The sequence below is a fragment of the Amblyomma americanum genome, chromosome 10, assembly GCF_052857255.1.
Source record: "Amblyomma americanum isolate KBUSLIRL-KWMA chromosome 10, ASM5285725v1, whole genome shotgun sequence".
Taxonomy (NCBI): domain Eukaryota; kingdom Metazoa; phylum Arthropoda; class Arachnida; order Ixodida; family Ixodidae; genus Amblyomma; species Amblyomma americanum.
In genome coordinates this window covers 103177610-103194519 of record NC_135506.1, presented here as the reverse complement: position 1 = coordinate 103194519, position 16910 = coordinate 103177610, and the positions used below count along the sequence as shown (strand labels likewise).

General features: G+C 43.9%; 1 protein-coding gene across 1 annotated transcript in view; it reads left to right on the top strand.

Moving 5' to 3' along the window:
• LOC144106827 (poly [ADP-ribose] polymerase 2-like) overlaps nt 1–16910 on the top strand; it is a 93215-nt gene that overhangs the window by 47457 nt on the left and 28848 nt on the right. The window contains exon 9 of the mRNA XM_077639774.1: nt 16085–16219. Within this exon, the coding sequence (XP_077495900.1) occupies nt 16085–16219 (135 nt within the window). The remainder of the gene's footprint in view (nt 1–16084; nt 16220–16910) is intronic.

Genomic DNA, 16910 nt, shown 5'->3' with positions numbered 1-16910 from the left:
TCTCATTAAAACAGCGTCCCGTTTCACCAATGTACACTCTATTGCAAGTGAGCGGAATGCTGTACACTACCTTAGTAGTGCAACGGGTGAAAACGAGTTGGTGGTTTATAGTGCAAATCGGCCTTACTAACTACTTCTTACTAACCATCATTGGGCAAACTTCTGATAGCTTGCTTGGGGCAGAGAAGAGCACGTTAACACCGTATCTGCTTGCAACTTTCTTAAGATTATGAGAAACTCTGTGAAGGTATGGAATTACTTGCGTTGACAGCTCCTGGTCTTGCTTATCCGTCTTTTTGATGTGCTTTTTCTTTTGTAGCAGCGTCTCTGCAACAGCTGACAATAAATCTGGAGGAAAGCCGGACATGCGCAATCGCTCAGTTTGCATTTGAACACTTTCAAACATTTGATGCGGACATGATTTTTCCAAAGCGGAATTGAGGCAATTAATGGCTATTGCTCTTTTGATTATTTTTGAATGAGGACTACTGTAAGGGAGGAGTGCCTTTTGTGACCTAGGATTATACATCCAGCATATATGCCTGTCCAAGAAATGAATTCTCAGGTCAAGGAGCTGTATACAATTTCCACTAGGGAGTTCAAAGGTAAACTTTAAGCCTTTTGCAACCTTTTGCAAGGAGTGCCTTTTGCAAAAGCACTCCTCTCTTACAGTAGTGCTCATTCAAAAATAATCAAAAGAGCAATAGCCACAAATTGCCTCAATTCCGCTTTGGAAAAATCATGTCTGCATCAGATGTTTGAAAGTGTTCAAATGCAAACTGAGTGATTGCGCATGTCTGGCTTTCCTCCAGATTTATTGTCAGCTGTTGCAGAGACACTGCTACAAAAGAAAAAGCACATCAAAAAGACGGATAAGCAAGACCAGGGGCTGTCAACGCAAGTAATTCCATACCTTCACAGAGTTTCTCATAATCTTAAGAAAGCTTCAAGTAAATACGGTGTTAACGTGCCCTTCTCCGCCCCAAGCAAGCTATCAAAAGTTTGCCCAATGATGGTTAGCAAGAAAAAGCCGGTTTGCACTACAAACCACCAACTCGTTGTCACCCGTTGCACTACTAAGGTAGTGTACAGCATTCCGCTCACATAGTGTGTACATTGGTGAAACGGGACGCTGTTTTAATGAGAGAGCTAGGGAGCATTATAATCTGGTGAAAGAAAGGAAAAGTGGTCATCTTGCTATCCACTGCCGGGATTGTAAGTGTAAACCCATATTTCGGAAAACTAAAATTCTTGGGCGTGGAAGGGATCGGATGGAAAGAGATTATTGAAGCATATCACATCAGAAAAGCAGGTGGTCAGTGTGTCAGCACCGCTTCCTTGTCTCTTCTTGATAATGAAATGGCATTTTTGGATCATTGCGGTTGATTGCCACGAGGCGATAGTAGCGCTGTATTTAAGCTTTGGTATTCTGAATAAAAATCAGTTGGAAGTGCAGCATTCGTCCTGTCGGTATTTGTGTCTTTTTCGTCCCCGTTTTTTCGTGCTGCTTCGTTTTCTCAAAATGGATCAATACCAACTGGCCCAAACTTCGGTGCTTTTGTATCGGTAATGAGTTGTTCTTAGTAGTTCATAACAAAGGCATTGTAAATAAAGTATTTGTGAATTATTTTACCATAATAACACAGTTTGCTGCATTAATGCCATAGAACCTGTGGGTGCTTTTTGTCAGACAAGATTTTTTATTACAGGCACTTTTGGGTGCATTTGTGATGTGACATACATTCACTTTGGTAATCTGGGAAATTTCACAAACTCAAAATATCATCTAAGATGATGGCCACTTATGAACCTTATTTCAGAAACTGCACTTTACTACTTTTCCTGAACTTCTGCACAGATATGCTTCAACAGCCAAGGCCTTTTCTTCAGGAAACACTATATTGCCTGAGTGCTGCTGACTGCTGTTGCATTGCTGTCTCTGTAGAAATTAGAACAGATTCCACTTCTATAAGTATTCTTTCTTTGTAAATTGCTTTCTGTGGGCTGCGTGCACAAGCATCTTACTGGTTGCTGTGCCTTGAAAGGCTACAAAGTTAGGGTTTGCTTGGTGTTGGACTTGCTTGCGCTGCCTATGCCTAATTGGCAAGGAGAACGTGGTCAGGTTTAGATTATTTCGCACGCTGCCTACTAGAGGTTTTCTCACTGAATTCAATCCTAGTGCCACTGAACATAATCTGAGTGCTGACTGATATAATCTGCACGCCATGTAATTTAATCTGAGTGCAAAGCACTTATAATCTAAGAGCCAGCATATTTAATCTAAATGCCAACTCGAATAATGCCAGCGCCTACCAGTTTAATCCGAGTGTCAACTCAATTAATACGAGTGCCAGCTGTTTTAATCTAGGTGCCAACCAATGTAATCCACTTAAGGGCACAGGGTAAGCCCTATACTTCCCATGCATTTTAGGCCATGTTGAGGTACATGTTTCTCACTAACTAATAACAGTAGCCTAATAATACATATATCATTGTTTGCCAAATTTTGTGCTCTTTTTACTGAACTAGAATATTTGAATTGTGTTGAAAATTCGATTTTTAATAAAATTTTTTCCGGTAGTACACAAATCTGGCCTTTCTTTGCGCATTTCAAAATTCATAACAGAATAACTGCTCAGTGAAATTGCTTAATTCTAGTTCAGTAGTTGGCAACACTTATGTAGATGATTGCAAAAAAAAATCAGCCGTCTGTCTTGAAAGGCATTGGAAATAATGGTACCTTTGTAAAAAAAAACTGTTTTGAGATAATAGAGCGTAAAGAGAAAAAAGATGTGAAAAACCATTTTTTATTCGCAGAAACGCCTCCATAGTAATTGGTTTAATAGCCCCCTGCTTCGTAGTCACTGTCGCCGTCATTTTTTCGCTTTTCGGCTTGTCGTTTTGACTGTCGGGCCTCTTTTGTAAGCTGTCGTGTTGCTCGGTCCGCAAAGTACATGCGCTTATGGTCAGCTTCCCTTAGCCACTTGATGGTGTTGCTCCCTGGGTTCAATCCACACGCCTTCAAAACGTTGGCCCGTGCGATGCTACCATCATTAAATGAAAGAACAGCATCCAGTGTTGCCATCCGTAGGGTCCGAAGCCTAACAAACACATTCTTTGGCGCGCGTTCCCAAACAACATGGTTGAACGACTCATTTGCATTTTCAGTTTGCCCATGCAGGCACTTCTCTAGGAGCTCAGCCTTCGATAGCTCCCTATAAATGGGTTTGATAGCCTCCAAGACAGATGCAGGCAAACTCTCCTTGTGGAAAAATGGCTTGCCCTCTTACTGACTTCTGTTGAAGGCACACCACGTATCAGGTCCCTTTGGGCAAAGTCCATGGCATGGGTCATCGTCTGTGGCCGATAAGTGGAAGAAGGTTGCCCAAACGGCCTTTCGCATTTCATCCAGGTTTCCTACATTTCTTCTGATGGCCAAACCATAGTACATCTGGAGCTTGTCTATTACTGCATCAGTCAGTCGGCCTCGGCCCGAGAGGCTCTTTCCATCAGAGAGTTTTGCTGCTTTGTTTCCTTTTTTTAGCCTTCGTAACCTTGTGCCCATCCTTTTTTGCACGTGCCCTATGCACTCAACCTTGGATATTTCAACGGAATCACCATATGGCATTCGTGCCTTCACAGCCATAACAGCCTTGCTGTCACCATCCCCAAGGTATTTGACGTATCGAACGCCGTGAAGCTCCTCACTCCTGCCGAAAATTTTCAGTGCTCCTGCGACTTCCATTCCACCGTTGGTGCCTTGGTAGTTGCTTTGGCACACCTCTCTGTGAAGGGGGTCACTGTTTGTACCCTTGATGCTGCACTTTGGACAACGTTTAGACAAAACCTCCACATCCAGCACTTTCCCAGAGTCTACACTGGTCGCAGAGACTATGCCGTTATTGGAAGTATGGCCTCGCTTCTGCCAGCTTCTATCAAGAGCAACTGCGATGTCTTTATCCCCCTCATTCAGCTGCACAGCTTCCTCAGCTGCCCTTTTCATCGACTCCTGAGCAGCAGCTTCGATGTGACCTAGAAGCTCTTGATTGTATTTCGCAAACTTTGTCGGCGGCTTAGGAAGGTTTAGCATAGCACAGAGTATATTTCCTGCAGCCATTCCCTTACCAATGGACCTCAAGGCATACACTAACCTGAGGTTGGCTTCATAGAGGCCAGAAGTAGTTTTCTTCGACGTCTCAAATCGTTGTGCGGCACTACACACTTCACAGTTCAAACTGTAAACGCTTGCAACACCTACCCGTTTTGTCACAATTTCGATGAGCTCAACACTTCCACCGCACTCTCTGCACACACAAATCTGTGTAATTGCGGCACAAATGCCGTCCATGTCCATTAAGGCATATTGGCTGCTGCTCTGTAGCACATCCTCTTCCTGGAAGCACAGAGAAAATCTTGAAAGCTTCGATGTCGAGGAGCTGGCGCGTTCGGCGTTCGGGATCTCATTCGGTCGTGGACATCCTTTTGCTTTTTCACGATGAGCGTAGCGGTTGCCGTGAAATTCACGCCTGACGAAGGCCTTCTTTGCACTGGGCATCTCAACTTATCAGCAGCAACCAACACCGGCACAATTTACAATACTGATCGAAAGGGATAGCACTCGGACGCAGCTGCATGAAGGTTGCAGAAACGTGGAAAAAACGTGCAAAGCGTCTCAGGATTGTCTTGGCTAAAAAAGAGGAGCTGTACAATAGTTGCCAGACAATTTTTTATATGTAGCTGATTTTAGACAAGTTTTGAAATCAGGTGGTGGACTTTTTGGTTGAAAAAATTGACGTTAATCCTGAAAGGGGGCGTGGCCGCTCACTACTTGGTTTCGGAAAAAGCGTTTTTCAGCCGTAAATATGGCTTTCTGAGGAAAGTGCGATCATGGAACATGTGTAGAAAGAATTGAACTTCTAAAATTCCAAAAGAAAAAAAAAATGATTTTTTTCTAATTTTACCTTACCCTGTGCCCTTAGAGAAAATGAATGAGCAGAGGACTCTAAAGCAAAGAACATGAATGCCAGGCCTAATGCGAAGTTGAGATTATTTTTGAGACTATATGATGCCTAAGTGTCAGACCCACATGCACTATTTCGCTTTCTTCATGCATCTTGCAGCAACCAAGAGTCACGCACAGCTGTAAAACCTCAGTATTTGACACAGCTCTTGTGGCTTTCAGCTTAGACGCATGACTGGTAAATAAATATGGCTGTTGTGTTCTATTGGCTGGTTAAGCACAGCTGATTATGGGTAGTTAGATGCATTGGATCTGCATGCTGATTCCTTGTATGGCCTTGACACAACAGCTGGCTGTTTTCATGAAATCTCAACCAATGCAGAACGTATTTTTGAGGTTCTAATACTACTAGCAGAAACGAGGGTATAGTGTAATGCAGAGTTGATCCAGGTGGGGATACTCATAGAACATTTCTTCACTTTACCACTTTTCATTTTTACACAGCAAAGTGAGCAGAGCTTCACCAAAGCTTACAACCTTGGTCAAGAATGGCTACTGGTCTTTCAGTATTATCACATTAGCAGCAGTGCCTAATTTGCCAGGTCGGCTATCCTAAAAGTATAAGTCACTAACAATCTAGGCTTATATAGCACAGAAGAGCCAGTCTTTGAAATGCAGTTTTATTTTCTGGAGCACATTAGGTGGCTGAAAGCAGCGTGACCTCACACTTTTTGCACATCATTGTCACACAAAGGTGTCAGCATAAAAGTAGAGTTATGGCAGTCGAAAGCAGCGCACTCTACCCACTATATTTGCTGCATAGAGTGTCTAGCAGTGCTGAGCCACAAACTGCGCCTATGCTCTCTTTTGGTCATTCTGGGTGGAGTGATGAGTGCCAAGTCCCTCCGCTCTCTAAGGAAAGCTCTGAATTCAGACTTGAACTTCAAAAATATTTCCTCTGCAGGGTTAAAAAATGGGCTGTAAAAAGACGGCCACTGGATTGTGTGCACCTGACTAGTCAAGCTTGCCTATTCCGCATGGCTGTGAGTGGGAGCATTGTCAAAAATAAAAAGAGCTTCTGAACCAAGTTCTTTTGACAGGGGCTGATATGTCGCTTAAACATTCATTGAACATGAGCCACTGGACCTTGTTGACAGCCGTCCAACATACAACCTTTGTCCGTAAAGTTCCAAGACTGATTCTATTAAAAAAAAAATGCGTTTAACATTGAAATCATTTGTGCAGCACCTCTTCGAAATAGTCTCCCTTGTAGTCTATACACCGCTTGCAACAATTCTTGAGGTTTTGGAAACAGTTGGAAAACGCTTCTTTTGGCAGGGCTGTCAGCTCCTTCGTCATGGCGTCTTGAATGGCCTCCATGCTCCCCATCCAGCGACCTTTTAGGGCTCTCTTCGCACGAGGAAACAGGAAAAAAATCACATGGGGAAAGGTCAGGCGAGTATGGTGGATGGGGAAGTACAGTAATGCTATGCTTGGCAAGAAATTTTGTCACGCTGAGAGCGGTGTGCGGCCTTGTGTTATCGTGGAGTAGGCTCCATTGTCCAGATGACCGTAGGTCAGGGCGACGGCGTCGCAGTGCATCATGCATGTGTTGGAGCACGCGGATATAAAACTCCTGATTCACCATCTGCCCTCGTGGGATGAACTCGTGATGTATGACACCTCTGGCGTCGAAAAAAACTATCAGCATCGTGCTTGTTTGGGTCTTCTGCCTCCGCACCTTTCTTGACGACGGAAAGCTTGTGGAGTGCCATTCAGTGCTCTGCCTCTTTGTTTGAGGATCGTATTGGAAACAACATGTTTCGTCTTCAGCAATGATGCCGTTGACGAATGCAGCATTCTTCTCTGCCTCGGAGTGCAAATCAGCGCTCAATGATGCCCTCGTGTCCTTCTGGTCCTGTGTGAGGGAGTGCGGCACAAGTCTGCTGCACGAAATTGTGCGGTATTGCTGCACGATTTCCCTGATCCGAGCCACGTTGTTTTCATTCCGTGAGGTTGAAGGGTGTTCCTGCCTTGTGTAGTCTTTCACCAACGTTCTCCCCGAAACAAGCCTCTTGTGCCACTCGAAAACTTGCTCCCGCGATAACTTCTCATTGCCGTAAGCGTCACAAAGGAGCTCATTCGTCTGTGTGGCTGTCTTGCCAAGCTTCACATAAAATTTTATGTTTACACGCTGTTCGAGGTGGACGTCCATCTCTCCACATTCACTCGCAATAGAATGCTCAGACGACTAGTGACAACGTATTTTTCTACATGTGCCATCTAGCGGCTGCGACAACAGTAACATAAATTGCTCAGGTTAGCCTGAAAAGATAGCGCTACACATATGCACCAACAATTGTTTTGGGCAATCATTTCCAGAGAAGAAAATAAATCAGCCTCGAAACTTTACGGACGAAAGTTGTATGACACCATTTGCTGACATGCAGGCAGCAATGTTATATTATAGACACCAAATTTTTGCTTGCTTGTTTTCTTATTTCAAACGATGCGTTATACATTGGTATACAATGAGCACCCCATGGTATTCATCTGTGACCGCTAAATAATTAAAAATAGAGGGCGCCCAAACTACGGCAGACATTGCGTCATGGCGAAGCTCCATCACGTCAATTTAGAATTCCGGGTCGTTCCTGCGGTTTCGTTTGTATAGGCACTGCTTGCAGACGTGTAGTTTCCACCTTTCTTTCATTAATACCAACACTCACACCGCTGAAAAAATGATGCTGTGCACTGCCTCAAACTGCAGCAACTTCACTGCAACAAACAAAATGAAACATGTTCCGAGTGCCGTCAAGTAGTGAATGGCGAAAACAGTACAGCGTTGTGATCCGCTGGCAGACTGCCTGCTACGAGCTGCACGGACAACACTTGTCTTTACTTCGAGCATTTTGTTGATCGTAAATGTTTTAGAGCATTATGGAAGTTTGGGAATTTGGTTAAGTAGTCTGTTGCTCTCTTTTGAGGAGCACCAATTTCTGTCTCAAACAACTTCGGCCACCGCCGGTCTCGCATGACGGCGGCAGAACCGCGCTGTCATAGGTGTGCATGCAGATATGTGTTATTCGGCCTCCGTCACTACAGCTTGACAAGATGTTAAAGGACAGAACGATTTATTCCTCAGAAATTTGTGCTGCATGCGAGTTGCTAGAATTCAAAACTAACACTTCAGGCCTATGCGATCACAACCGTCAACTGCTGAAACGGCGACACCGGTTACGGCGGGGCCCCGTTGCCTGAGACTGCTGGTCACAGTATGTGTTTACAAGCGCGTTTTTAGGATTTATTAATTGTTGTATGAGAATATATTTGCTAACTTCATGTCCAAAGTGAAACACACGTTTTCACCAGCAGACCAGTCGACATGTGTACGTAGCAGGTATGGAAAAATTATAAGCGAGCTGTTACGTTAAAGTTCCCCGTTTCCGTAGACCCACAGTTATGTTTCTTCATTCCTGTGTGCAGAGAGGGAGGGTGACAGACAAGATGATCGCATTACAAAGTAATAAGAATTACTCACCACCACTCTTTTCATAGTCTGAGGTAGTAAGTTATGAAAAGCTTCACTTCAGGATAACCGAACTTTAAAAAATATAGCAGCCAACATAGTCTAGTTGTTTATCACCTTTCATTGTACCGCACATAGGAGAATCTGGGACAAATGTTATAATACTGAGCTGTCCCTGTGCAGCAAAGCATCATTTGAAATCTGTCTAGGTGCTGAACATGCATGTGAAGTAGATAAATGTCTGTGTCTCTAGCTTATGTGTGATGCATTGCATGCTTGGATGTCGGAATATTGCACTGAATGGTTGACTTATTGACTCTGACGTTAGTGATTTCAAGAAGTGCAGAATGCTGCAAGGACGGCAAAGTCTGGTCTGGTGGTTGGTCGGATCCATTATCTGTAAGCATAAAGAGTAATAAACGTGCTATAACTGCTTGTTTTAAAGGGCCAAGGAACACATTGTGTTCATGGACATTCCATACTTTTTTACCAAAGTACTTTTACCATACTTTAATTCCATACTTTTTACCAAAGTCAGTTCACATACAAGCTATGCCGCAGTGTTTACGCCAAAACTAAAACTGGGTGGGAATGCCTTTTGTTCAACATTGCAGAAGACTTGGTCAAAGGAACTTGTAGTAAATGCTTAAAGCAACTCGAATCAAGCTTCTGTGCGTGCTGGAAAAGTTGAAGCATGATTTTTTTATGCTCTACCATACTAATTATTGTAATTTACTATTTGTTGCTCAGATCTCCTGCATTAAACTCGTTTATTACGTGCTGTGCTGTATAAAACGTGCCTGCAAGAGTTTTTGCAAGACAAAGGTTATATCAGATGTTATTACCCACTTGACAAGAAGTTTCCAATTAACAGCCGATGAACTTTCTCATTTTGCAGGTCAACAGTAAAGCTGCCTATGTGAATAGTTAGTTCTGCTTTTGGCTGCGGTCTGCTTTCTGTTTTGTCTTTTTGCCTGACTTCGTTTATGTTGTGGTGCCTGTAGCTAAGCTGTGCAGCAGGCTTTGATGCTTTGCTTTGGCTTGAGGTTTTCATTAAAAAAAACACAAGGCAAGCTGATCTTCTGCCTAGCTGCTTGTGTTATTCCTTGCATACCTTACCCTGAACATTTTGCATACAATCAACAGCTGAGGTGCTCACCATTGAGTATATCTGTGAAATCAAGAGTTGGACAAAAACTCGTTCGGTCGGGTTGAATCATAAAACATGACATTGATGACGCAGACCACAACAAAGAAATAAAACACACAAAAGAAGTTTCGGCTTGTTCGCAGTTAAAAACGAGGAGCGAGTGCGCGAGTTTATGTATGCTTGAAAAGGGGGTGCGTAAGCAGTTGTCAGATTTCTGCAGTTTCGGTTCAAAGCGTGACAGGTCGTTTGTATAATCAAAGATTCCAGGTGAAGGTGAGGGAATTTCCTCTTTTCTGCCACAAGAACTTGTGCCTTGCCCAGTCGATAATGTGCTGTTTCGATATGCAGTGTTTGGCGATAGCACTGGAATCTACTTTCCTGTTTTTAGCGTCGTTTTTGTGATCTCTTAGGCTCCTTTCAAAGTTGCCAGTTTCGCCAATGTAGATGCAGTCGCAGACTGAGCAGGGAATGCTGTTAGCCATGCCGGGATATTTTTCTTTTGGAAGAACATCCTTTACGTTGACCAAAGCATGTCACAGTTTTCTGGTCAGAACGTGGGCAATGTCAACATTGAAGGTGTGCAGAATGCGTGCCAACGCCTCGCTGATTCCATGAGTGTAGGGAACAGCGGCATGTTTCAGGGGGGAAGACACAGCTGTTTCACGTTCTGGTCGACATGGCTGTTTTTCACGGATGCCACGAAAGATGTTGGGTAGTCATTGCGTGAAAGTTCTTGCCGCACCATATCAAAGTTGTTTGCCCTGTCTTCGGGAGAACTGCAGGTGCGTTGGCTCCTTTTTAATAACGTGGCAGCAACCGATCTCTTATGTGAGGTGGGGTGGACGGATCTAAAGTTGAGATAACGTCCCGTGTGGGTAGGTTTCCTAAAAACGCTGAATGATAGTTTGCCACTATCGCGTTCTACCAAGACGTCTAGAAAGGGCAATGCACCATTGCGTCGACCTCGGGGGTGAATTCAATGATGTCCTCTGTGGGGTTCAAATGTGATGAAAAAGCAGGCAAAGCGTCTTTTTGAATAATGCATAAACAGTCGTCAACATATCTGAGGAAAACTTTTGGCGTGTGAGCAAATGTTGCATGGGCCAGCGTTCGGCAGACTACATGGTGAGGTTCGCGACGGTAACAGAGATAGAGGCACCTATAGGAGTACCTTGAAGTTGACGCTAAAACAGGCCTTGGAATACAAAATACGTGTTGCTGTGGAAGAACTGTAGGTGTCTGTAGAGGTCAGGAACGTCAACAGGGGTCCTTTCAGGTAAGGATCTGTCAGACTCGAGGGCAGAAGAGCAGGGTTGTACGGCAAGATCAACAGGGACACGCATGAAAGGCGACTTGATGTCAAAACGAGACTAGCAGCTTGTTGTCGTCCGGTGGTATGTCACTTACCTTCTTGATAAAATAAGTCGAATTTTGTACGTGTGCCTAGCCACAACCCACAAGAGGCGAGATGATGCGATGAAGGTAACCAGTTAAGCTGTGGAGTTGGGAACGACTGTAGTCCACAATTGGACGCATCGGCATACCAGTCTTGTGCACTTTAAGAAGGCCGTAGAGGGTGGGGGCCGAACCATTGGTGCACAGGAGTTTGAAGTAAAGTGGTTTGTAGGTAAGAGGGATGAAACTGAAGACGTTGGTGAAAATTTTTTGTAAATCGCGCTGCACCTTAGCAGTTGGGTCCCTGTCCAGTCGGCAGTAGGTGGTGACATCATCAAGCAGGTTTTGCATCCGGCCTACATAGTCTGTCCGGTCCAAAAGGACAGTGGTGTTGCCTTCGTCAGTGGGAACTATGACTAGTTCCTTATTGTTGCGAAGGCTCTTAACAGCTTGGCGCTATTCCGTAGTAATAGGGGGCAGGAATCGCCCCGGGCGGTACTTGGAGAGTACGCTGATAGCATGATTCCTTGCTTCATCTTGACATGCCGCATCCACTTGATTAGCAGCGTTCTCCAGAGCACAAACCAGATTTTTGGCGTCCAGGGTGGGTCCACAGTTGAAATTGAGGCCAAGGTTTAAAACGGGGAGTTCAGTGTCCGAAGCTTGTGCAGACAGGACGAATCGGGTGAAGCGAACGAGGAATAAGGGCAGGAGACTTGCACGTGAGATTGAACTGAAGGTGGCCTTTGAACGATGCCGCACGAGTTGTTAGGGACACGTATTGACGAATGCTTGTATCGATGGGTTGGCCGTACGCCTGGCGAAGGCTAATGAAATCAAGAGTTGGACGATAACTCATCTGGTCGGGTTGAATAGTAAAACGTGAGATTGAAGACACCGACCACAACAAAGAAAAGAACACACAAAAGACGTTTCGGCTCCCATACGGGAGCCTTGTTCACAGCAAAAAACGAGAAGTGTGTGCGCGAGCTTATGTATGCTTGAAAAGGGGGCGCAGGGAGCGTGCGTAAGCAGTTGTCAGGTTTCCGCAGTTTCGGTTCAAGGTGTGACAGGTCGTTTGTATAATAAAAGATTCCAGGTGAAGGTGAGGGAATTTCCTCTTTTCTGCCGCAAGAGCGTGTGCCTTGCCCCAGTCGATAATGTGCTGTTTCGATATGCAGTGTTCGGCGATAGCACTGGAATCCATTACACGTCATAGCCATCGTTAGGTTGGTAAAACCGAAACAGCATGATAGAAGATATTCGATTCTAAATTATTTAGCGGTCATGGGCGAATTGCACGGAGTAATCCATGCATTCTAATATCTAACGCATCATTTGAAGGAAGAAAAAACGCAACAAAATTAGGTGCCGATAGTTCTGTAAGGTTTGCTTCTTTGGTGCCAGTCGTCTGCACAACAGGCTGTCCCTTAACCGCGCAGTCGACGCTCCTCGAACACCATATATTATAGTTAGTCTCATTTACATAAAACCTGAACAAGTGGGGTCCTTCACACTGCAACTGTTGTGGCATATGCTTTGCGGCTGCGTCTTCTATGTTGCGGTTGGCTGGGCTATGAGTCTTAACTAACTTCATGTAGCGGCCGTGCGCATCCAATAGGCGATCAGTGCTACTTGTGCTGATGGCAGTGATGAGCAATTTTTCTTCCATTGCCTGCTTTATTTAATTTAGCGTGTAAACAGGGGTGTTGTCCACAATATATTTTAGAGCCACTGCAACCTCATTTTCGAATTTTTTCGAAGCTCCACCTTTCTTCAACTCCTCTCGGTCACTACAATGGATATTGCTGTCTTTAAATTGATACCGAGCGTGTCTGCCATTTTTTTTCGCATCTCCTTCATGCCTGGATGCATTGAGAATTCTGACCCTGTCATGTTTGGAGACTGCTGTTTTTTCTTCATGGTGCATCTGGAGGCTTCAGATAGGACATCAGAGCACGGCTCATTTGCTTCCATGGAAGAAAATACCGCACGTTAATGTACCTGTGAGATGAACGAAAAGGCGCAAACTACCGCCTGCTTATAGGCACCGTGTGCATCTAACTCCGGAATGATGTGTGCCAGTAGCGGCAGCGCGCATGTCCAGAGCGAGAAGGCAGCGCGAACTCGCTGGAGAGGCAGTGAGTGAAGCAGAATTTTGCGGCACGCCGGTGAGGTTATTTCGGGCCCTAATGAACTTTGTGAAGAGTATAAGAAATTATGTTGGCTGCAACAGGTCTTACCAGAATTCATCGGGGACCATGTTTTACGTATAGTTCCTGACCGAAAAGGGACGCGGAAACATCCTTTTCATTCTAGGCCGCAGGTTGAGCTTTTACTTCCATTGCGATTCCATATCGCACATCTGGCCCTGTGAAATATCTCGCGAGAACAAGATTTTGCTCTGTGTTGAAAATTTGTGGTCGCCAGGAAAATTGTGTGCCTAAAAAAAAAAAAAAGACATTCTCTACGGTACTCAGTAATGAATCATATTGAAGCCCTTCTACTGAGCACAATATCTGCGCCTTACTGTGCGGCTGCTGAAAAACGAATACTTTCTCATTTTGGCTTTTTTTCAAAGCAGTCCATGCTATCTTGAATGTACTTTACATTTTCGGCTTTTCAGATAAAAGTGAAATGGGGGGAGCAGGAAGTTTGTAGTTGTCGCGCGTCATGCTACTGCATTATGTCACGTACGTCATACCACAGTAATCTTCGATTAATTCTTAGTTTAGGACTGCCCACCTTAGTTCCAGATATGCGTGGAACCCTTTCTTCTTTCCAATGAACTTTATTCTTCTGGGTGCTTATGGAGAAGCGCGGCCAGGTTCTCTGGAGCTACTGTGATATGTTTCTGATATATTTCTGCTTCTGTATCTGAGAGACCGAGACATATTCAGGAGATATATTTTCATGCATATCAGCGTTCAAATCCAACTTCCTCCGATAAACTGAATGTACACAAACCTTGCGAAAAAATCTAGTTTCTTCAGTATCAAAGTTGCGCAATTTGGCACTGTTTCATAGCAGAGACATTTGCGTCATGATCGCTTGTCCCATTCAAACAGTTCTATTGTGCCTTCTTGATTTTTTTCACTAGTAGAAAGGTCATTGCACACTCTTAATTCTTTGGCTTGCAAGAGGTCATTCAGGTGGTATTTAATGCCTTGCTTTGCAGTCTTAGCAGGCTTTGCAGTCTCCAAAAAGAACAAACATTAAACACAGCGCCTACAAAAATATCTTGGAACCATCGCTCTTTGCATTTTGTCTTAGCACGGAATGTAGAATACCATGAGGTAAATTAACCTCCTACACATGAAATGAAAAACTTGTCACTGTTTGCCAGAAGAGGATTTCATAGGTGTTTTTAAAAAAAATACCTTCTAGTTTGTCTGATTTGCCTCCTGAAAATTTTTTGGCTACACTTTCCTGCAGCTCGGCATCCCCCATGCTTGAGGGTGGCTAGTGACAGTGTGTCGCTTCGTTCCAGAAAGCTGCCACAGCAGCGGCACGTTTGCATTTTCCTGCAATGCCTGCCTTGCAGCTGCAGGTTGCTTCGACCAGGTGCCTGGTCGGTGGCAGCTGTGTAAGAAAGAGAAACTATTAAAACTTGCCTTAGCAAACAAACGAATATTCCTTCAAGTTGATTGGTTTCGAGGGTGCAGAAGCGCATGTCTGCTCGATGCACCAGGCCCACACTCCACGTCCGTCTTCCGTCAAAATTTCATTCACATCGTGAACATGGCAGGATTAAAAAAACCTCGATGCCTTTAGCCAAGCTCTCTCTTAGAAAAGTTTGCCAGCCCAAAGGGAGGCTGGAACTCGGCATCTATAAGCAGCGGCGCGCAGGTGCCTTTTGTCATATAGTCATGGAAAATCATCTGCTACGGCGCGGAGCGATCTCACTCGGGACATCAAACTGGCCATTGGTGGCACTGAATGCAGCGCAGCCAGTGGAGGCGCCTGGTGGGTGCACGGTGCTTATATGCTATATACGTACCACCACTGTTTGGCTCTACTCTTTGGTACAAAGGCAGACGACAATGCGGCACACTCAACAGAAGCGCGTAACTTACCGTCTGCTTTAGAACTTTCTTGTCATTGGCTGTGCATCTTTTTTCTGAATAAATTGCATAGGACTAAATTAGGTAGTCTTTAAATATTTTTTTTACTTGTCTGACAAAACAATTGTATCTTTTACCGAAGACAGTTTAATTAAATGTTCTGTAATAAACAGTGCGCACATTAGTGAAATCCACTTGCATCAAGGCAGTGTTGCTTATAATATTGACATCAGCTGTGCAATATGTTGATGCTTCGCTTAGGTGTCCCATGGTCACAAAAACTATCTCAACTTCTCTTTATTCCTGGCATTCATGTTCTGTGCTTCAGAGTCCTCTCCTGTATTCAATTTCCACATGTGGATTAAACTGGTTGGCACCCAGATTAAATCTACTGGCGCTTGTATTATTTGCATTGGCACTGGCATTTTTCAAGTAGGGGTTTGGATTAAATATAGATACGCTGGTGCTTGGATTGAGTGCTTAGCACTCCGATTAAATTATATGATGTGCAGATTTTATCACTCGGCGCTCAGATTATTTCCGCTGGCATGAGAACTACATTCAGTGGGAAAACCTTAGTAGCATGAAGATGCGAATAGAGGACATTAGGCAGTAAACTCAGTAGCATGTATTTTTTCACTTCAGTGAATTTTGATATTGTTAAGCACTTTTCTCAGAGAGCGATTCCTGTGCAGCTGTAGCTCTAAAACACTAGGTATATGAGTATGAAATGCTGGGGAATTCAGACAGCTGCTTTAAGTGGAGCTGTAAATGAAAGCAAGGCATGTTTATAATAGCAACAATCGTTTAGAGGGAAGTTTTTCTTTGTCAAATGTGTAGGTGGTATTTAGAATTGTTTGACCATTGGTATAGAAAGCTTGAGCAGTTGTTGGTGCACTTATTTATTTTGAAAAACACTGCTTGTGTGCCTGTGAAAGCTGCTTGTTAGAACTTTGAAATTGAACTTAGTTAAATGTGAATTTCAGGCTTTAGAAGACATCGAGACAGCCCTGAAACTACTGAAGAAGGACATTCAAAACTACGTGCATCCTCTTGACAACTTTTACAGCTCACTTGGTTGTGACATCAGGGAACTGGATAGCAGCGACAGCGATTTGCCCGTAAGTGAATTGTTGAAACGTGGCTAGGATGTGCTTTGATGCAAAGCATGACGGCAATGATGTTCTGACTCCGGGAGTGTAGAACTATGTCTTAGCATAGATAGCCACCGCAACAGCAGTCAAAACAGAGTTTAACTGGCTGTTGCACTCTATGTCTACAACTTTGCAGTCTGTTAAGGGCTTCACAAGGGAGTCTTTAACGGACTGTAAAGGAGGACGCTGGATCTGTTCTGGCCTTGGGGCTTCTTTAAAAGTACTGAAATCTCAGTAAGAAAGGTTTTACATTTTGCCTCTCAATATATACTAGCTGCTACAGCTGAGATTTACAGCAGAACACCATAGCCATTGAGCCACCATGGCGACTCCTCATTCATGCTGTACACTTAGCGCTTTGCGCACAGGGCTGCCTAGCATGAGCTCTGTATCATCTTGCTCCTTATTTTTATATGCACTATTTATTGCTGGAAATAAACTTAATGCATATTTATTGACAAACTCCTTGCAATCTGTGTCAAAGTGCATATATCAAATCTCACTTAATCGGAATATTTATTCTTACATCTTTAAACCTGGTCAATCTTTCTGCGAATTTGCAGTGAATATACTTAGATTAGGTATATACAACTAATTATCCAACTTAAACTGTTGCTTGTTTAATCTTTGTCAGCAGTTCGACTTCTCTTTAAAACCC